This window comes from Podarcis melisellensis (genome assembly GCF_964234715.1).
Source record: "Podarcis melisellensis genome assembly, chromosome: 6".
Taxonomy (NCBI): Eukaryota; Metazoa; Chordata; class Lepidosauria; order Squamata; family Lacertidae; genus Podarcis; species Podarcis melisellensis.
The window spans coordinates 74563800-74583210 of record NC_138538.1 but is presented as its reverse complement, the minus strand read 5'-3'; the positions used below and the strand labels follow the sequence as shown (position 1 = coordinate 74583210).

The following is a 19411-nucleotide window of genomic DNA, read 5'->3' as shown; positions in this document are numbered from 1 at the left end:
AAGTCCTGATAATATAACCCCCATTTGAGTTACTAGGCCAAAAGCTAGCACACATAAGTCGAAGCCAGGGTCAGGTCATTCCCAAGGATATTAAGTGCTGAGCCATACATTTTGCACAGAATTCTTCCCAAGAAAGCGTTTTATCCCTTTAGGTTCCATGTAGAAGCCATTAAACACATTAATGGCTCTGCAGCAGCTAAACCGGTACACAAGGTTACTTTTGGCTATTTGATTTATTTCACACCTAAGCCAAAGGATAAAAATGCACTAGAAACCAAACATTGTTTTCCACAGTAAGGAAAGCTGAGGTCTATGTGTTCACACTGGATGGGAATATATGTTAATTTCTTAAAAAAACATATTTCACATTTTTGTATCCTGCCCTTCATCCTACAATGGAGCACAGAGTGGCTAACAGCATAAAACAACGCATTCTTCACAAAACCATTAAATGAACTAACAGGTTCTCATCAATAAAAACAGCAGCAGCTAAAAGCTCCATAACACTAGTTAAACCTCCAAGGCCTAGACAAATATGTGAGCTTCCAAATTCTGCCTAGAGTGGAGGACAACCTGATTTCACCCAGGAGGAGGTTCATAGAAGCATAGAATTGTAGAGTTGGGAGGGATCCCAAGGGTCATCTAGTCCAACCCCCTGCAATGCAGGAATCTCAGCTAAAACATTCATGACAGATGGCCATCCAACCTCTGTTTAAAAACCCCCTCCAAGGAAGGAAAGTCCACAACCTTCCAAGGGAGACTGCTCCACTGTCAAACGGCTCTTACTGTCAGAAAGTTCTTCTTGATGTTTACTGAGAATCTCCTTTCTTGTAACTTGAAGCCATTGGTTCAAGTCCTACCCTCCAGAGCAGGAGAAAACCAGCTTGTTCCATAGGCAAGGTGCTGTCCCTGAGAATGCTGTCTTGTGTGACCATCTTCCTTGCTGCCAACACTGATGGAACCATGAGCAGGGCCTTTCCCATTGATCATAAAGTCCAGATTAGAAAGTACAGTGGTACCTTGGGTTAAGAACTTAAAAAAAAATTATTAGTTTTTTTAACATATCATTTTCAACAATAATTAAACATACTTTTACATCTTATTCAATTTTTTGACTTCCTTCAATCCTGTCTGAAAATTTTCCAATCTACTCTCTCAACATGCATTTCTTATCTTCCCTATTACATTTCAAACTCATAACCAATATCTCTATCTTTTTCTACTTTGTAACACTTCGTATCTTTCTCCTTACAAAACTTCCTGTAGTCCTACTAGCGTAATTTGTTGATTACAGTTACTCTTCAAATAATTCATATACTTCTTCCAATCTTCTGTAAATCTCTAGTCCCGCAGATTTCGAATCCTTCCTGTCATTTTGTCCAATTCTGCATAGTCCATTAATTTCGTCTGCCATTCTTCTTTCGTCAGAATTTCTTCTTGTTTCCATTTCTGGGCTAACAATACTCTTGCCGCAGTTGTTGCATATAAAAACAATTTAACATCTTGCCTATTAATGTCCTGACCTATAATACCAAGTAAAAATGCTTCTGGTTTTTTAAAAAAAGTATATTTCAACATCTTTTTCATCTCATTATATATCATTTCCCAGAAGTTCTTTACTTTTTTACATTCCCACCACATATGATAAAATGTTCCTTCTTTTTCTTTACATTTCCAACATTTATTATTTGTCTTATACATTTTAGCTAACCTAGGTTTAAGAACTTAATTTGTTCTGGAGGTCCATTCTTAACCTGAGGTACCACTATAGCTAATCGGGCCTCCCGCTGCCGTCGTGCGATTTCTGTTCTCATCCTGAAGCAAAGTTCTTAACCCGAGGTACTACTTCTGGGTTAGCGGAGTCTGTAACCTGAAGCGTATGTAACCTGAGGTACCACTGTACTGAGGAAGGTGCTCCTTCGATTATTTGGGTGACAAGTTGTTCATGGTTTCGTACACTAGCACTTTGAACTGTGTGTAGTAGTTCACTGGCAGCCAATGCAGTGCAGATCAGGCGATAAGATTCCTTCTCACTGCTCTTTCAGTGGGATTTTGCATCAAGCTGCAGCTTCTGGACTATTTTCAATGATACCTGTAGTGGCCTATACAGGTTATTGGAACATAGATAATCAAGGTTAGACTATCTTGCTCCAGGAACAGTGGTAGCTGGTGAAATATCCAGAGCTGGGCATCAGTGCTCCTTATCACCGTAGTCACTTTGGGCCCCAGTGACAGCTTGGAATTGATGAGAATTGCCAAGTTACATAGCTACTCTTTCAGTGGGAGTTTTACCCAACCCAGGGTAGGCCATATTCCTAACTCCTGAACTTGGGAATGGCTGACCCATAACATCTCAATCTTCTCAGAATTCAACATCAGTTTACTGGTCCTCATCTAGTTCATCAGAATCCAGACACAGGTCCAGCACCTGCACAGCCTTTCCGATGGAATGGAGATACAGAGCTGGGTGGAACCAGCATGTTGGTGGCGCCATGCTCCAAATCACCAGATGATGTCTTCCAGTAGCTTCATGTAGATGCCAGTTCCTCCGAAATGAAAACAGAGTGTTCCCAAAATGTGAACAAGGCTTCATGGGATATTAATTGAAGCACACCTTTTGGCCAAGCTGAAGAGCACCTTCTGATAAAGGTTATTTTCCTAATCAACCCATGTATCAACATGGCAGCATAAAGATGATTACTTATAGAGAAGCAGGCTTTTAATTTTTTTTTAAAACCCTACTCATCTGAACCGTTTGCAAACCACAGGCACCTTCACTTCTTTGTATCAAAACTATCCCTCTCCATATTTTAACATCCCTCTAGAAAAAAATGATCAAAAGTCACAGTTACTATAGAAAGTAAAAACTATCACTCTCTTGCAGTGATGTATAGGATTATTGTTTGGCTTCCTCGTGTTTCGTTTGTGCATCATGTGGACCTTTCTCAGTTTTCTGTTACTCTCTTCAATGTATATGTTTCTCCAGCCAAAATTTGTTCATCGATGTGACTCAGTATATGCAGATGACAGATGTGTTTACATTGCTTTATATACAGAACAACATATATAGTTATGATTTGCCAGATGGGTGAAAAAGGCTGCAACAGACAGCAAAATCTAGTCTCCCACAATATCTATTTTCTAACAGTGTTTGATATTAAATGCCATTTCCCATTTAAGGGAGGGAATGGCTTCACGCGCTAACTAAACATGTCTTGAACTTTTAAACATACAAAACCTACATATACTTAAGTTCACTGAGAAAGTGACATTTTACCTTTTTTTGGCATCATTAACGCTCGTTATCCACACATGGGGCTGCAAAGTGGGCTAAAGAGTCTCACTGCTTCCTAATGACAGTTTCCTCCCTGTAATTCAACACTGTTAAAAGATTTAACGCTCGGCTTGGAAAAAATCTGTCTCCCTCGTGCACATGCTGTTCATCTGCTTGTGACATCCGCTACCTCTTTATTTATCTTAACAATTAAACACAATGCTTTAGAAAGCTTACTTTAGAACACAGGGCCAACTTTTGAGAGGCCAAAAGGAAAAATGATACTGGATTTAATGCTATGGGGTTTCTTTTTTGGAAAGGCTGCAGAACGAAAACTGTCCTCAGGCCAAGTTAATACGACCGTTTCCTTTATGCACAAAATATTCACTAGGGATTTTGCTGCTTGCATACAGGAAACAAGGGCTGTGGTACCAGAACAAGATTCTGTTTCTTATAATTTAAGGGGCATGTTTAAGCAACCGCTCGGTGCAGCTATGGCTCTAAAGCCACTGCCCCGAATGGCCTTTGAGGAGAGACCTCAGGATCCCAACACACCACATAGCCTTACACCAGAAGGCAAGTAATGGGTAGAGTGAACAGGTCAGGGAGAAACTGCGTGCAAATAAATACAGCCCATTCCAGTTCTGACTTGTTCCACATGGAAAAGAGGGCAGAAGGAAATGTGGAATGTCAACATCTGACCAAGGCCAGCATCTTACCAGTTGGAATTCTCCATATAAAATCTCAACAGGATCTCATTGCAATAGACTAGAGCACCAGCCAACATCCTCGCCTTTAGTGACTGGGGAAAAACCTGTGTCAGTAGGTGAATAAAACATTATTATGTGATTGGGAATGAGATGATTGCGGGGGACCAGCCCTACTTCCATGATTCCTAGGTGGTACCTTAGGGATAAGCCAACATCAAACGTCAGTTTCATGTTTTATACGTATATGAAGCATGTGTGTATATGTATGTGTGTGCATACAAAACATAAAGTAAAAAACCAAAACAAAGAAAATTGAAATAAATACTTATATCCAATGAAAGCTGGGGAAGGGGGAGACTCCCCCCCCTGCTGTTTTTTACAGTGCCATGCACCTTGATGGACACTGCATAAATAATCCACTCCGCTGTGCAATTTCATCACAAACTAATATTCTTCCCCCCCCTGCCATATTACTCCATTTACCTTATTCCCTGACTCATCAGAAAGGGGCTTTTTTAAGCGATGAGGATGAAGGACGTCAGTCCTGGAAACCAAAGTGACGCAATAGAGGTAAAGTTGAGTTCCTGACGGCAACTGGAAGGAGAAGCATAATCTTGTGGCATCCAGCTATGCGATACTGGGCGGTACACACATACGGTCCACTTTGGGTTTTAGAAATACACTAATGAGTCTTGCTCGACTTGTGTAAACTTATGAAGGACCGGTTGGAAAAAAACCATCAGCGTTGGTACTAAAACACATTGAGCTTGTCCTTTCTTGTCACACGATTCGCCCAAGATAGAGAGACTTGGGATACTTTTCTTTGAGTGCAGGCCACTGGACGATGAAATAATCTGAGAAGTGGTAAAGGATCTTCCCGGTCAGAGACAGGTTTTCCACGCGGCAGATGCTCTCGACATATACAATGGTTACGCTTTTTATCCCCAGCATCCTGAGCAGGAGGGCAGATGCGCATATGGGAACGCATGTCCCTGGGCCATTGCACAAAACCTAAGAAGAAAAAAAAAAAAATGATGGACAGAAAATTAAATTTTTAAACCCCACCATTAATGGAGAGTGCAAGGATAAATCTCATCAGTCATACAGGACGATAAAAAACAAAAGTGAAAGGCTAATGCCATTTCAGTTCAAGACAAAATAAAAAATGATTATTGGAAAAAACAAAATCATTGCCTTCTCCACTGTCAAAATTTGGGGTTTTAAGGTGCAGAGAACCTATTATTTGCTTGTATTATTCTGTAAACTGCAATCTATGGTGACGAATAAATGAAGATGGCTTCCATTGAGTCAAAACAGGGCTTAGATATCGATTCACAGCAGTTCCCTGGGAAGAGGGCTTTCTGATCCCAGCCATCTGACATCCATTTTTATATAACAAAATGCCTTGTGGCACCTTAAAGGCTAACACATTTATTATGGCTTAGTTTTCATGAACCAGAGTCCTGCTTCATCAGATGCAGCTGATGTTGTTTTTGCTGCAACAGGCTAACACAGCTACCCTTCTGGAAATGGTTATGTTTTGCTATTTGTCCAGGCTTTTGGCAGGGGATAGGTGCGTTTAGGAGTTTTAGGGCATTTTAATTATTGCATACTGGATGTTGTTTAATTTCGTGTTTTGTGCTGCTGACTGCCCTGGACACCCTTCAGAGAGAAAGGGGCAGGATACAAATTGAACAAATGAACACAAAACTTTTCTACAGATACTGGGGACTGAATATTGACCCAAAAGTGTAACTTCCCCACCTATGGCCTTTGACAGTGAGTCCACATCTGCACCATACAATTAAAGCACTACTAAACCGCTTTTAACTGTTGTGGTGCCCCCCCCCCCAAATAATAACCCTGGGAAACTGTAGTTTGTTAAGGGGGCCAAGAGTTGTTGGGAGACCCCGATTCTCACAATTTCCAGAGTAGTTTAACAATCCATCTCTCCTCCCACAGAACTTGGGAATTGTATTTATGTGAGGGGAATAGGGGTCTCCTAAAAACTCTCCACACCCTTAACTAACTATAGAATTCCCAGGATTCTTTTTTGGGGGGAGTCATTATTGTTAAAGTGATTCAACAGCGCTGTAAAAATATGGTGTGGATGCAGCCTGAGAGAATACATATTGCACACAGGGATGTAGAAATTCTCAAATAAATTCCCAGGGCAGGGGTGTCCATCATTGGGGTGTCACTGGACCATTCCTTCCTTTGTTACCACCCTGCTCTTACTTCACTCAGGCAACAATCCCAATTCCACTCCTATCCTTGTGATGATCCTTTCAGTAACAAAGGGGCAAACCAATATGGTGCTGAAATGCTGGGGGGGCACCCATTCTTGTTGTCCTACTGTCCTTTCTAGGGCTAGGTGATTGGAATCCAACTGTGGAAATTAATTTGATTCCCCCCCCCTTCATGGATGCTGGGCTGACTTGGGGGGGGGCTCTTCCAGCTGAGCTTCTGTTATACATGTACCCTGCCTTGTTCACTGATTTTTTTCAGAGGGTCCGTTCTTAAATTGCTCCTGTTTTTAAAACAAGCTGTCATGCTTTGGATCAGGGTTTCCCAAACTTGGGCATCCAGCTGTTTCAGGACTACAATTCCCATCATCCCTGACCACTGGTCTTTCTAGCTAGAGATGATTGGAGTTGTAGTCCCAAAACAGCTGGAGAACCCAAGTTTGGGAAACACTGCTTTAGATGGAGGCTGTCATTGTCACAAATTAAAAAGACAACCCCCCCTCCAAAAAAAATGGTGTGGAGGAGACAGCAGAGGTAAAGCACAGATCACGGGTGGCTGGGTACCCATTTGCCCCAGCCTGGCTACAGATCTGGGTGGGAAAGTGACGAAAAATTCCCCTAGAATGGAAAAGTAGCTTAGGGGGAGGGAATTGTTGGAGGGGACAGGAATGATGTGAGCATGTCTGTGTGAAAGATGGAAAGGTACATGAGAACCAACTACTTCAAAAGTGCTAAGAGCAACTGGGGCCCCCTGCCTTGAGGCCTACAATCTGTTAACAGCACCATGGCATAATTACAAATGGCAAGTGTGCTACCACATACTAGATTGAGGAGAAAGAGCTAAACATGGGAATGCCGTTTCTGCTAGTGCCCTATCTCCCCTCACATGTAGTCCTGTTCGGCGTGTTGAATATTTGATGGGTTTTGGTTTTTTCGTCCTGCTTTTACTGCTAGCTGCCTAAAACTTCTAAATCAGATGGGGTTCTACAGAAATATTAAATCAAAATGTGTGCCTTAACGTGCGCCAAGGAAGCTTGCAGTTCTGAGAAAATTATCAGGGAAAATAATAATGTGCTGTGGGACTATCCAAGATTTCTGTGGGGAGAAGAGGAATTGCGAATGTGGTCAGCATGAGTCATCCACGAATTTATTATAATTAGGCTTTGGAGAACTCTTTTCGTAGGCTATTGTGGAGATGAAAAGCTAATAAGAGAAAAAAAATAAACTGCAGGAGTCTGCTTTAAGAATTTCCTCCCCTCCCCCCTGGCTTATTCTCCCATTGAAATAAATAGTAACTGGTTCCCCCATTAGGGTAGAAAGGCATCTTAAAATCTGCAATAGCAATTTGGGCATAGTTGTTCTACAGTTCTTATTAACTGTTCAACAGTTTTAATTCAAGAGAGAATCACCTCACAAATTCTGGGTCGGCAGAACTGTAATGTACCATGTTCCATTTTCACCCAGATACAACTTTCCATGAGATTAGTTCACAGCATTTTGACCACCTCTGTTTGACGGTATTCTTGAAGTGTCAACAACTGGCCACATCCAGCCCCTCCTGAGTACCAATTATCCACACACTTCCAACTGCCAGCCCACAAGGGAAAGAAAATATGGAAGAAGCAGAGGCCGTAGCCAATTGTTTTGCCAGAAATCCACTATGGTGTGTGGGACCGGCCTGCTCCCCTCTTTCGCCTCCAGTAAGAGAATGTGTTGACCAGAGCTCTGTTCTTTTAATCAGGACTGTAACCTTTAATTAATTAATCAGTTAGTTTTTTTAAAAAAAAAACACCTTTTGACTCAGTGCGGAGAACATGTGGCCTTCCAGATATTGTTGGTATCTAACTCCCATCAGACTAAGCTAGCATGGTGAACAGTCAGGGATGCTAGAAAATTATAGGTCAGCAACATCTGGGGGAGCTACAAGTTCCCTGCCCTAGTTTTAAATCAAGTGAAAAGACTTCCCCAACACATTTTAATATATACACAGGCCCCACTATCCAAATGTTCATTATATGAAAATTCACTTATCCAAACAAGAGCAATTAGTACCCAAACCTCACTATACGCACTGCAGATTCAGATATCCAAATAGCCAGACCTGCCTGTAAACAAATAAGCAACCTTAAACAAGTCTCACTTTTTTGTGTTTTGCCGGTGTGTGCAGCCGTTTCACCAGAAATCATTGGGGGGAGGGGGAGTGAGACACTGGACATTCCTTGTTTCCCTTCTGCAAAGTTTCAGAGGGTTTTCTTGAGTTTCTTCATCACTTTGGGGTCAAAATTCCATAGCCGGGAACACAGTAGAATTTTTACCACAGAAATTGATGGAAATCATTGACTCATTCGGCGAACGCTTACCTAACAAATGATTTCCTGATAACGCATTGTGTTCAGATAGCGAAACCTGAGTCCACTCCCCTAAAATTGGCTAGGTCCACATTGGAAGAGGTACTCTCCCTTCACTTTCACAGAGAAGGGAACATATAGCCTAAGATGGTGCCTCCAAAACCAAGCATGTATCCCCCCATAAAACAAGGTGATAAAAAGTTTAAATCTTTAAAACAAATTGCCTGAGCAAATTTCTACATTATTCAATTTGTTGAATCAATTGATTAAGTTTTCTTTAATTGGGCAGTAATTGTACTTTCATGGAACCTTTACAATCCAGTGTTCCCTGTGCTGAAAAGATTTCCTCTGGGCTTTGTCTATATTATTTTCTTTCTCTGTTCCATTGCAGGGATTTCACTTGCCTTCCCCTTCACATTACAAAGAGTAACAGGCTGTTGTAACAAAATCTGCAGGTCTGCATTGAACTTTTCTACCCTCCCTCACTCCCACAACTAGCTTAACCTACCCTGAGCCCGTCCATCATTTCAATGTGCTTTTAATTGGCTGCTGCCGGTGAAATGATTGAAATAGCATCAGGGTACAGAGCAAGTTGAACTAGGCCCTACCAATGGAAAGAGCCTGACACAGGACTCCTGTTTTTTGCAATACTTATGTTCTTTGCAATCTGCAGTGCTAACCACAGAACATAACACTGAAAGTCCTAAATACTTGAGAGCATGCGCCATGCAACAGAGTGGGATTTCCTTTGGAATTAATATGCATAGGGACTGCACTGTATAAACACTCCCAGATTAACTGCAAGTAGCAACCCACAAACAGGACCGAAATGCACAACTGTATATAGCAACACATAAACACACACAGCCTTTCCTGTGAGCAAAGGAGAAAACAGATCCAGTTGATGTAGGCAAAATGTATGAAGACAGCAGAAACCATTCCTCGTCCCCCTCCCCCCAGACTTGGCATCCATTGAACTTTGACACTTTGCAGATGAAAGCTGCCTCAGTCTACTGAATGTGTAAATCTGTGCGAATGACATTTACTAGTTTCCAATGCAGAAACCAAGCTCCCAGCCTTGCATGGATTAAATGTCAGCCAAACTGGCCATAGAAGGGAGAAAGCCACTTTTAGGCCACTTGTTGAAACAAATGAACTCTTCTGGGTATTTTAGTTCCACTTTGGAGATCTCGGGATGTTCCCAAGCTAAAAGAAACGAAATAGGACAATGATTCCAGACTCTTGGTGCAAACCCACACATTTTGAGCATGCAGCCGTTCTGCTGAAGAAAGGCTTAAGGACACTATCAGAGCGGAAAGCTGCCGGAGACACTGGCCTTTGTAAGTCCAGCAGTGGTAGTGTAACACACTGTATTTCCATGTTCCTTGCCAAAGCCTGCTTTGTGGCCAAATAACCGCCTGAACTTTGGCAGTGATTCGCGAAGGCACCTAACAGCATCTTTGTCCTCCCTCATTTGCCAGTGCTTTACAAAACAAAGAGCAATTATAAGGGCCTTTCCCACATGGAACGGTTGGCATGGCAGAACAGCTATGATGTTAAATTAGTATGTGTTTGAAATCCCTGCTTGGACACTTAAGGTGTAATCCTGCCATGTTATTCAGACACAGTTTTAATGGGGCTTATACATGAGTGGCCCCTTTACAGAGTTCCAGCCAAGTGTTTCCAGGAAGCCTTAGGCAACCCACTATACATGTGTGTGTGCCTGTTTAATTAATTAACAGCAGGGGAAGAGTGCTCTTGCGCTCAAATCCTGCAACTTGGTTATACTAAACTTTTGATGTGACTAAGTAACAAGAGGGTTAGCTCCAGCTAGCCAGACCTCTGCCTAAACTGCCTCTGATGCAGCCACTGAGAAGCTTTTGAGAGCCCTGGCAGCTTTGTAGAGCAGGGTGAGAGAGAAGATGAGTTGCTTCCATTGCCTAGTTGGAATGCAAGCAGCACAGAGGTGGTTGCAATTGATTTATAATGACAAGGGGTGACTATAGAGATAAGGAAGCCTCACCTCATTTGCCACTCCTTCTCTCCATAGACCCTTTGCTAGGTGAGGCATGGAGGTGGAGTAGGTTTAGACTGCAGAATTATCTGGTTTTTCCAGATGTGTGATGCAAGGATGCATTGGAATCACAAAAATAGAGGGACATCCCCCCCCCACACAGGCTTTTAAGATTCATGAAGGGAAAATGATTGACGGCCAAGACTGCTAAAAGGCTTATACTGTGGCATCCTTACACTGGAGACAAATAAAGAAGTGAAGGCAAGTTTTTATTGTTTGATGTTTTACTGTGGTTTTATAATTGTTGGAAGCCACCCAGAGTGGCTGGGGCAACCCAGTCAGATGGGCAACATATAAATAATAGAAGTGTTGTTTTATTACTATTACTACTACTACTACTACTACTACTAACCCGGGCTATATAAGGTGATTGCATGAGCAATTACTTCTTGATACACAACATTCTACCTTTACACTTACAAGGAAATGGCGCAGGCAGGCAGGCAGAGCCTTACTTACTGGTTTTGCTAGAATCACAGGAGAGCTGCCCTATGTTACACAGCCACCCATTTTGTGCTCTTCTGTGGGGTACATTATAGCTTTGTGGATATCCAATGGCCCCATATTACTCTGAAGTTTTGGGGCAGGCATTGTGGTATGGGGATAGATGTGGCAAAACTGAGTAAGCGATCCACTGCTACATGAAATCCTAAAGCTTCAAAAGAGTATTTGCACATTGGAGATCAGGAGACCACCACAGAACCTCTTTACTTCGCATTGCTACATGGAGTCTTTCATGCTTTTTGATGGTCCATGATTTCGTGTGCCTGCTTCCCAACTTCTGTTCTCCTCTTAAGCTACTTGACGGGCCATGCAAACACCAGTTAAGGAGTGGACCATTAGTAGATGTATTCCCCTAACCAAGGTGGAGCACAAGAACTTAAGAAGCTGCATTACACTGAGTCAGATCACTGGTCCATTTAGATCAGGACCAACTACACTAGGAATGGGCAGCTGGATTCTTATCTCCCTCACCCACTGCAGACCAACTGATGGGTGGGAGGAGCCACCCACTTGTTGGTCACAGGGTGTCATGACATCAGGTGACTGACAAGAGGCAAAGTTCAAAGGAGGTTGCTGCAGATGCTGATTTGTCTGCTAGAGCAACCACATTGGAAGATAAGGATTTAGTGTGCCTTCAAAGAGGCTCCCTTTTAATGGACCATCAGCTGAAGATGTTTCTAAAACTGGAGCATTTGTCCCTCAGCAGAGAAAGCAGCTTGTATTCAAAGTGCTTGGGGAAGCACTCTGAATACAACCTGCTTCCTTCTGAGAGAGGAGTGCGCCACATAAAACACAGAACTTTTTTTTCTTTCCGAATGAAGCTTGCAGAAGTGCTGTGCTTCCCAAGTTCCTGACAATCAGCTGATTGTTGGGTGCATGGGAAGCACTGCCCCAGAGGTTTTGGGTTTGCTGAGCACAGCACTTCAGCCAGCTGATTGTGCCTGCAAAGCCCCTTGCAACCAAGCCTCACCTTTACCTGCCCCTCACCTGACATCAGGTGTAGGGCACGTGGGCATGCATGGACAAAACAGCCTGGCAGGATAAATGGAGCTGCCTGATTTAGTTACTGAACAAGCAAGAAAGGATTTAAAGAAGAAATGTTCTGGCTTGGAACTGTGGTTTCACCACTGGATGACTCTGAACTGTTATTTTACTTTTCTTCTTAGGCAGGGAACTTTGAGGACAGAAGAGAGCATTGGGAAGCTGTCAGACGAATCAGACTCCCTTTGTTTGAGCTGCCACTTCTTTTCCTCCTCAGAGGCGTTTACAAGGGGTGCCAAAAATTATCCTATGAGAACTGAAGCACATTCCCTTACTAACTTCATGGCCCATGTTGTGGGTCCCTAAATCTCTGAAGCACATTCCCTTACTAACTTCATGGCCCATGTTGTGGGTTCCGAACATAGGTGCTTCCCGTTCTGTGAACCAAGCTTTCTTGTCCTTGGCTCACCATACGGCAGTGACACCCCTCCTCCTTTCTTCCCTCTACTCTGCTCAGTGTTTTCTTAATTTCCTCAACTTTCACTGTTCTGTTTTCTTCTGCTTACTCTTTTGCCTTTCCACTTATACCTGAAACGCACGGAGACAATTTGAGCTCCTGGAGCATTTCCTCTGCTGTGCCTTCACTGCCAAAACAGTCACAAGGTTTTGGGGTCTAGCCACAATAATGCATTCTATGCATTTGCAAGTTACTTTTCAGCTAAGGCAGCTCCCAATGTGACTTAGGTCACATGTACACCATACCATTAAAGTGTTGCTACACCATTTTAACATTCATGGAGAATCCTAAGAAATATAACTTGTAAAGGGTGCCAGGAACTGTAGCTCTGTGAAGTAAGCACCCTTAACAAGCTACAGATCCCAGGATCAACTGCGTTTTCTTCCGCAGCCTCAGGTGGAACGGCTGGCTGTTACCTCCATCTGGCTTCCCAAGAAGATTGCACAGCAATTATTTCTGGTCCACCCTTGCAAGCAAGCCCGTGACAATTACCAACCCACAATTTCAAACAGCCTGCCTGCCTGCTCATATAGGTTTTTAAAATTAAATACAGCCCCTTACAAATTAAAACAAATCCTTTAATTTCATACCCTTACAAGTTGTTGGCAAAAGAACAGTTGCTCTGGGACTGGTGAGGAAAGAGACGTCTAGCACCTCTGCTTTGAGGTAACTTCAAATAAGAAATTCTCCCCCTACTTTCCTTTACAGCCTGAATGTAAAGCACACACCCCTTTTTACCCAAACTGACATAGGCAGCTCAATCCTAAATATGCTGACTTGAAAGACAGGTCCAGCTGTGCTCAACGAGGCTTGTCCCAGGCCTTTGGTTTACAGTGGAATAAGCCCTGTTCAACACAGCGGGGCTTATTTCAGAATAAACATGCATAGAGATAACGCTGCAATTCTAATCACATTTACTCAGAAATGAGCTCCACTGAACTCAGTAAGACGTACTTCCATGCAAACATGCTTAGGTTTGGGTGGCAATTCACATTTTACTCCAAAGGACTGTTCGCAGCTGGGCTTTGCGGTGGAAGGTGGTCTTCTCTGTTCTCCATGCCTTCTTAATTTGGCAATGCTTGCTAAGCTCAGATCCGGAAGCCACTTTCAATTAATGGGGCCAAACCAGAGTAACCACAACACATCTTAGAACAGGGAGCCTGGGAATAAACTTCTCCCTCCAGCATTTTTCAGTCTGCTTCCTCCTATAGCTCCTTCAACCTTCCAAATTCCAAGAAGAGGAGTTAAAACCAGAAAGCTGCTTTTCGTGATTATGGGGGAAGTATCTCAGCTGTGGAAAATAATTCAATGGCAGCTTCTGCAAGTACGAAGGTAAAAGTATTAACAGATTGATTCATGGTGAAATACTAAATGATCATAAGAGAACTGGATAGAATATGTGAAATGGATTTCTTGTATTTTAAAAAGGTTTATGCTGTAGAAAAGCTGCATGGATGTTTTAAAGAAAAGACTCTGGATTAACATTTGGTTGCCTAAGGAGAAATTCATACTTGGCACAGGTAAGTGCCTATTTGCAGGTCTGTTTTAAGCACTTCCTGAGGCGTGTGGTTTCCCATTTTAGACCTGGTGCCTCCTGTTTGCTAGAAACCTCCTCAGGTGGGTGAGAGTTGTCAGAATCACAGAAATTATGTGCAAGTAGACTGTTCAGATCAACAGTTGATTCAAGTGCTTGGTACTGACCCTCTTTGACTGTGCTGTTTTGGTAAGGTGGTTGTCCCAAATATTTGCACCAGCATGGTGGGAGGCTGTGCCACAAGGCCCTATATTTTCTTTATGTTAAGATGCAAGAAAAGCCAAGGAGACTGCCTTTGGGAATGGCCAGGCTCAGGGCGGCTAACAAGCAATAATAAAAATAAGTTGAGTGAATACAACTTAAAAACAAGATTAAAATACAACATTAAAATATTGAAACATTAAAATGCAGCCTCATCACAGGAGGAGAAGGGAAAAAGAAAGAGGGGGAGGGAATAAAATTAGCTCCAAGCCAAAGGCCAGGCAGAACAACTCTCTCTTATAGGCCCTGCGGAAAGAAATCAGATCCTGCAGGGTCCTGGTCTCATGAGGCAGAGTGTTCCACCAAGCTGGAGCCAGTGTTGAAAAGGCCCTGGCTCTGGTTGAGGCTAATCTAACTTTCTTAGGGCCCGGGACCACTAGGGTGTTGCTATTTATGGACATTAAGGTCCTCAGTGGGGCATACCGGGAGAGGCGGCCCTGTAGGTACGAGGGTCCTAAGCCATGAAAAGAACTCTGTAAAAAAGTTAATTCTAAAATATGATAATTCACCAACAGAAAGGGGAGGTTCTGTTTGAAAAATGCACATAACCAAACATGTATTAGAAGCAACTCCAGAACTGGCCCTATTAAATATTTTCCAAGCATATATATGAATGCAAGCAGCTGCTTTATAGTGAGTAAGATCACTGGTCCGTCAAACCCAACATGGGCTTTTCTGACTGGTGACTGATTGAACCTAGGGCCTTATCAGCTGTACCACTGAGTTATAGCCCTGCAAAACCAAGTTTTTTTTTTTTTAAAAAAAAGATGGTGTGGAATATAAATAAGTGGAGGATGCCAGATCCAAAAATCAAAACACAATGATGGAAAGACTGAAGGAGCTCAATTAAACACACACTTTCCCAGGAACAGCCTTCAGGTTCCTCAAGCACATATCTGAAATTGCAATCTGGAATCCTTCAGACTTCAAAGAAGGCTTATCTAGGTACCAAATTCTGGAACAATGTTTTAAAGGGCGGGAGAGGGGGCAAATAATATAGTGTGTGTGTGTGTGTTAGCTGTCAACTTTTCCCTTTTCTTGCGAGGAATCCTATTTGGAATAAGGGAATTTCCCTTTAAAAAATTGAAAAGTTGACAGCCATGGTGTGTGTGTGTGTTGCCTTTCCTAAGTGGACTGTATTGCTTGCTTCATTATTGCTCAAAAAAGATGTCCTAACCCTATGCCACTAGGAACTTTACATGAATGCTTACATACATAAAAGAGGGGGCAGGGCGGGCACATCCATTGCTAAAGCTATAATATGCAGTGCTAACAGAAACCAGTGTTAATTTTTCTTCCGGAGTGTTCATGCTCCAACTGTGAACTTTTTAGCAGAAGTAGGTTGCAAATAAATGGAATTCCCCATTGCATAAATACAGATATTGAATACAGGCCAAAGAACATTGGTCTGGCACCAGCAAGACCACACTCGGAATGCTACGTTTATCCATTCATGTCATCCCCATTGTCAGGAGAACCAAGGAACAAGGGCATGGGTAGTAGAGAGGAACCAGAGAGATACAGGAATTCATGGGGTTTAAGGACTTTAAAACAGGGGCATCCGAATGCCCATTTGCAATCCAGACAAATATGCAGCAAGGGTCACTTAACTCTGAGGTCAGAATTCACATTACACATGGAAAGAGGGATCCAGAGTGTCGTCTCAGAGGATTTTTGCCTCTGAGAACTCCTAGCAAATAAGCTGCAGAGGGAGAGTCATGTCTGTGGTTGCTCCTCCTTTTTTTTCAGCACGTGGTGAAGAACATTTCATTTCCCCAGACCTTTCCATTGTAAAAAAACAACAACAACCTTTCAGTGTTTTTCAATTGCTTTGTACTGATGTCATTCTTTGTTGGGGGTTTTTAAAATTCCGTGGCTGGTTTAATTCTGTTTTAGATTTCATGTTTACAAGTTAATTTTTTTGTATCTTATGGTTTTAATTATTATTATTTTTTGCTTCTAAATCACCTAGAGAACCTTTGCTACTGGGTGGTATAGAAATACTGCAAGTGAGTAGCCAGACTGTTCCTTCTTGGTCATGCATGTGGCAATGCAGCTTTTTGAAGCCAAGGTCCCCCTGCGCATCACATCATGGAGTCCCACATGTACTTTGGCTTGGTGATGTCCATTGGGACTGACAGGGTGGAAGGCAGAGATGAGAATGGCAGGTGGAGCCAGAACCAATGACAGGCAGGAGTCAGCCCCCCATCTCCCTCCCTGCCGAATTCTGCAAAGGCTCCTCCTCCAACTAAGGTGGAGGAAACTGACAGACAGGGCCACCTCCTAGACTGGATGCAAGTTAAGAGGGCAGGGAGTTAGGGGCTGGCTGAGAGGGTCCCCATCCTATTATCTACAGCTGCTCTGCATCCTGCCCTCCATGTGCATTGCGGGTGGGGAGGCAGATTGCAGGACTGTGACTAATGTGTGCACTGAAAGCCATGCTTAGGCAGTTTAAACTCAACTCTCTTTCTCCCCGCCCCCAATTTCTCTAGCCAAAAAAGAGGCCTGACAGCTTGGATATTTCCAAAGCAGATATCCAAAGGAATGCAACCTCCGTTATTGATGAAACAAAGAACAGTCAGACCTCTCTCATGCTATCAGATATTATTGCTTAGGTAATTATCAGCCACACTGTGTTCTTTCTAAATACTGGAGATCGTATCGCAGCTTCCTCTCCTCTCCCCCTCCGGTACTCAGGAGGGCACTGAATAGAACCAGTTGAAACTGCATGTTCAACGCTATTAGAAGGTAATGGTCTGAAACCATACACAGAACTGCTGTACGCCACACTTATTTCTGATGTCCTTAGTGCTGGAGGTGAGTTAACTGGTTTCAGGAGAGCTTCCCCGTTAACAGTAACAAAAGCAACCCTGGCTGCAGGCCTCCTTCCTAAAATACTAAAGCTGCACAAAAAATAATAGGGAATGGTGGTCCCAGTCCAGAGCAAGTTAGTCCAAGTCCTATTTAAATCAGCGGGACAACTAAAGTTGTGCTGAACTTTTAAGTTCCCTTGAAATGGATGGGATTTAAGCATGACTGCCTCTGAATTGAGGTTTCATTTTTCTGCCTCTAATATAGGAGCTTTGCCTTATAGGTATGGATGACTTCTGCTTATATTTTCCTACATTGGCCATTGTTGTTGTTGTTTAGTCATTTAGTCGTGTCCGACTCTTTGTGACCCCATGGACCAGAGCACGCCAGACACTCCTGTCTTCCACTGCCTCCCACAGTTTGGTCAAACTCATGTTGGTAGCTTCAAGAACACTGTCCAACCATCTCATCCTCTGTCGTCCCCTTCTCCTTGTGCCCTCCATCTTTCCCAACATCAGGGTCTTTCCCAGGGAGTCTTCTCTTCTCATGAGGTGGCCAAAGTATTGGAGCCTCAGCTTCAGGATCTGTCCTTCCAGTGAGCACTCAGGGCTGATTTCCTTAAGAATGGAGAGGTTTGATCTTCTTGCACTCCATGGGACTCTCAAGAGTCTCCTCCAGCACCATAATTCAAAAGCATCAATTCTTTGGCGATCAGTCTTCTTTATGGTCCAGCTCTCACTTCCGTACATCACTACTGGGAAAACCATAGCTTTAACTATACGGACCTTTGTCGGCAAGATGATGTCTCTGCTTTTTAAGATGCTGTCTAGGTTTGTCATCACTTTTCTCCCAAGAAGCAGGCGTTGTTTAATTTTGTGACTGCTGTCACCATCTGCAGTGATCATGGAGCCCAAGAAAGTAAAATCTCTCACTGCCTCTATTTCTTCCCCTGACTTGGTTGCTTTGCAGCACTGGATTGTATATCTAGGCCAGGGGTTGCTAACCTGTGGCCTTCCAGATGTTCTTGAATGGCGCTTTCCACCAACTCCAACTATGGCCAGTGGTCAGGGAGGATGAGGACTATAGTTCAGAAACATCTGGAGGGTCACATCTTAGCCAGCCCTGATATTGACTGAAATTAATATGGGCTGTATAAAGAATTCAAATTGTTGCTTTTTGGTTGTTGTTCAGAACAATTGTTACGATCCTGCCAACTTTAGATATGTTTAAGTTTAATTGATTTCAGCAGACAAATTGAACATGTTCTTAACTCTCTCATACCGAAACCAATGGGATTAAAAGTGCGCTCAGCTGAAGTTCTGTCATGCTCAATATTAACAAAATGAACATTACACAGATGCATCCACTGCAGCTTATAGGAATGTCTCATGTTAGCAATTTGCAATTCTTATTATTGGCACAAATATATTTGTAGTCGACTTGAAGGCATTTCTCCCCCTTGAAATTATACGTGAAGGGCAAGAGACCAAACTTTTCGCACTGGGTGTTCTGCTCTGGCCTTGCAAAGGAGCCCTGGGGTGATGTGGCAAGGGAAGGTCAGTTGTTGCAGGACCAAGGAGAGCTCCTAGCCATTAACAGATCTGGGGCAAACTGATGGATGACCAGCTCTATTTCTCTGTAAAATCCGAACTGGAGAGGCTATGCAAGCCCTGGAGCAGTGCCTGAACTTGCTGGTGGGCTGGATGAGGACCAACAAACTGACTCTGAATCCTGGTAAGCCGGAGGCACTCTGGGTGAGTGGTTCCCAAGTCTGGATAATTGATCAATTGCCTGTTTTGGACGGGGTTGCACTCTCCCTGAAAAAGCTGGTTCATAGTCTGAGGGGTGCTCCGCCTTTGGCTGATATGAGAGCTGCAGCTGTTTCTTAACCGAGACAGCCCAACCGCTGTTGCCCATGTGCTGTAACTTCCAGATTGGATTGCTGCATTGTTCTCTATGTGGGGCTGCCCTTGAGAATGGCAGGTATGGTCTTCTCAGGAGGTCTAATCCATCCAGTGTCAGAATCAGGTCTTTAGTGTGGCAGCACCTATCTTTACAAATCGGACAAAGTGTCATTGCTATTGTCTTTCTGGCAGGCCTGTCTGGGATAGCTCAGTCAGTACAGAACGAGGCTCTTTGTGATGGCCTGGG

At 43.1% G+C, this 19411-nt stretch overlaps 1 protein-coding gene across 2 annotated transcripts in view; it reads right to left on the bottom strand.

Annotated features, from left to right (window-relative positions):
- Nucleotides 1-19411, bottom strand: part of ALG14 (ALG14 UDP-N-acetylglucosaminyltransferase subunit) — a 46352-nt gene that overhangs the window by 9912 nt on the left and 17029 nt on the right. For both annotated transcript variants that reach the window (XM_081914322.1, XM_081914323.1), the window contains one exon: nucleotides 4468-4995. In XM_081914322.1, coding sequence (XP_081770448.1) covers nucleotides 4765-4995 — 231 coding nt within the window. In that variant the 3' untranslated portion in view covers nucleotides 4468-4764. The remainder of the gene's footprint in view (nucleotides 1-4467; nucleotides 4996-19411) is intronic.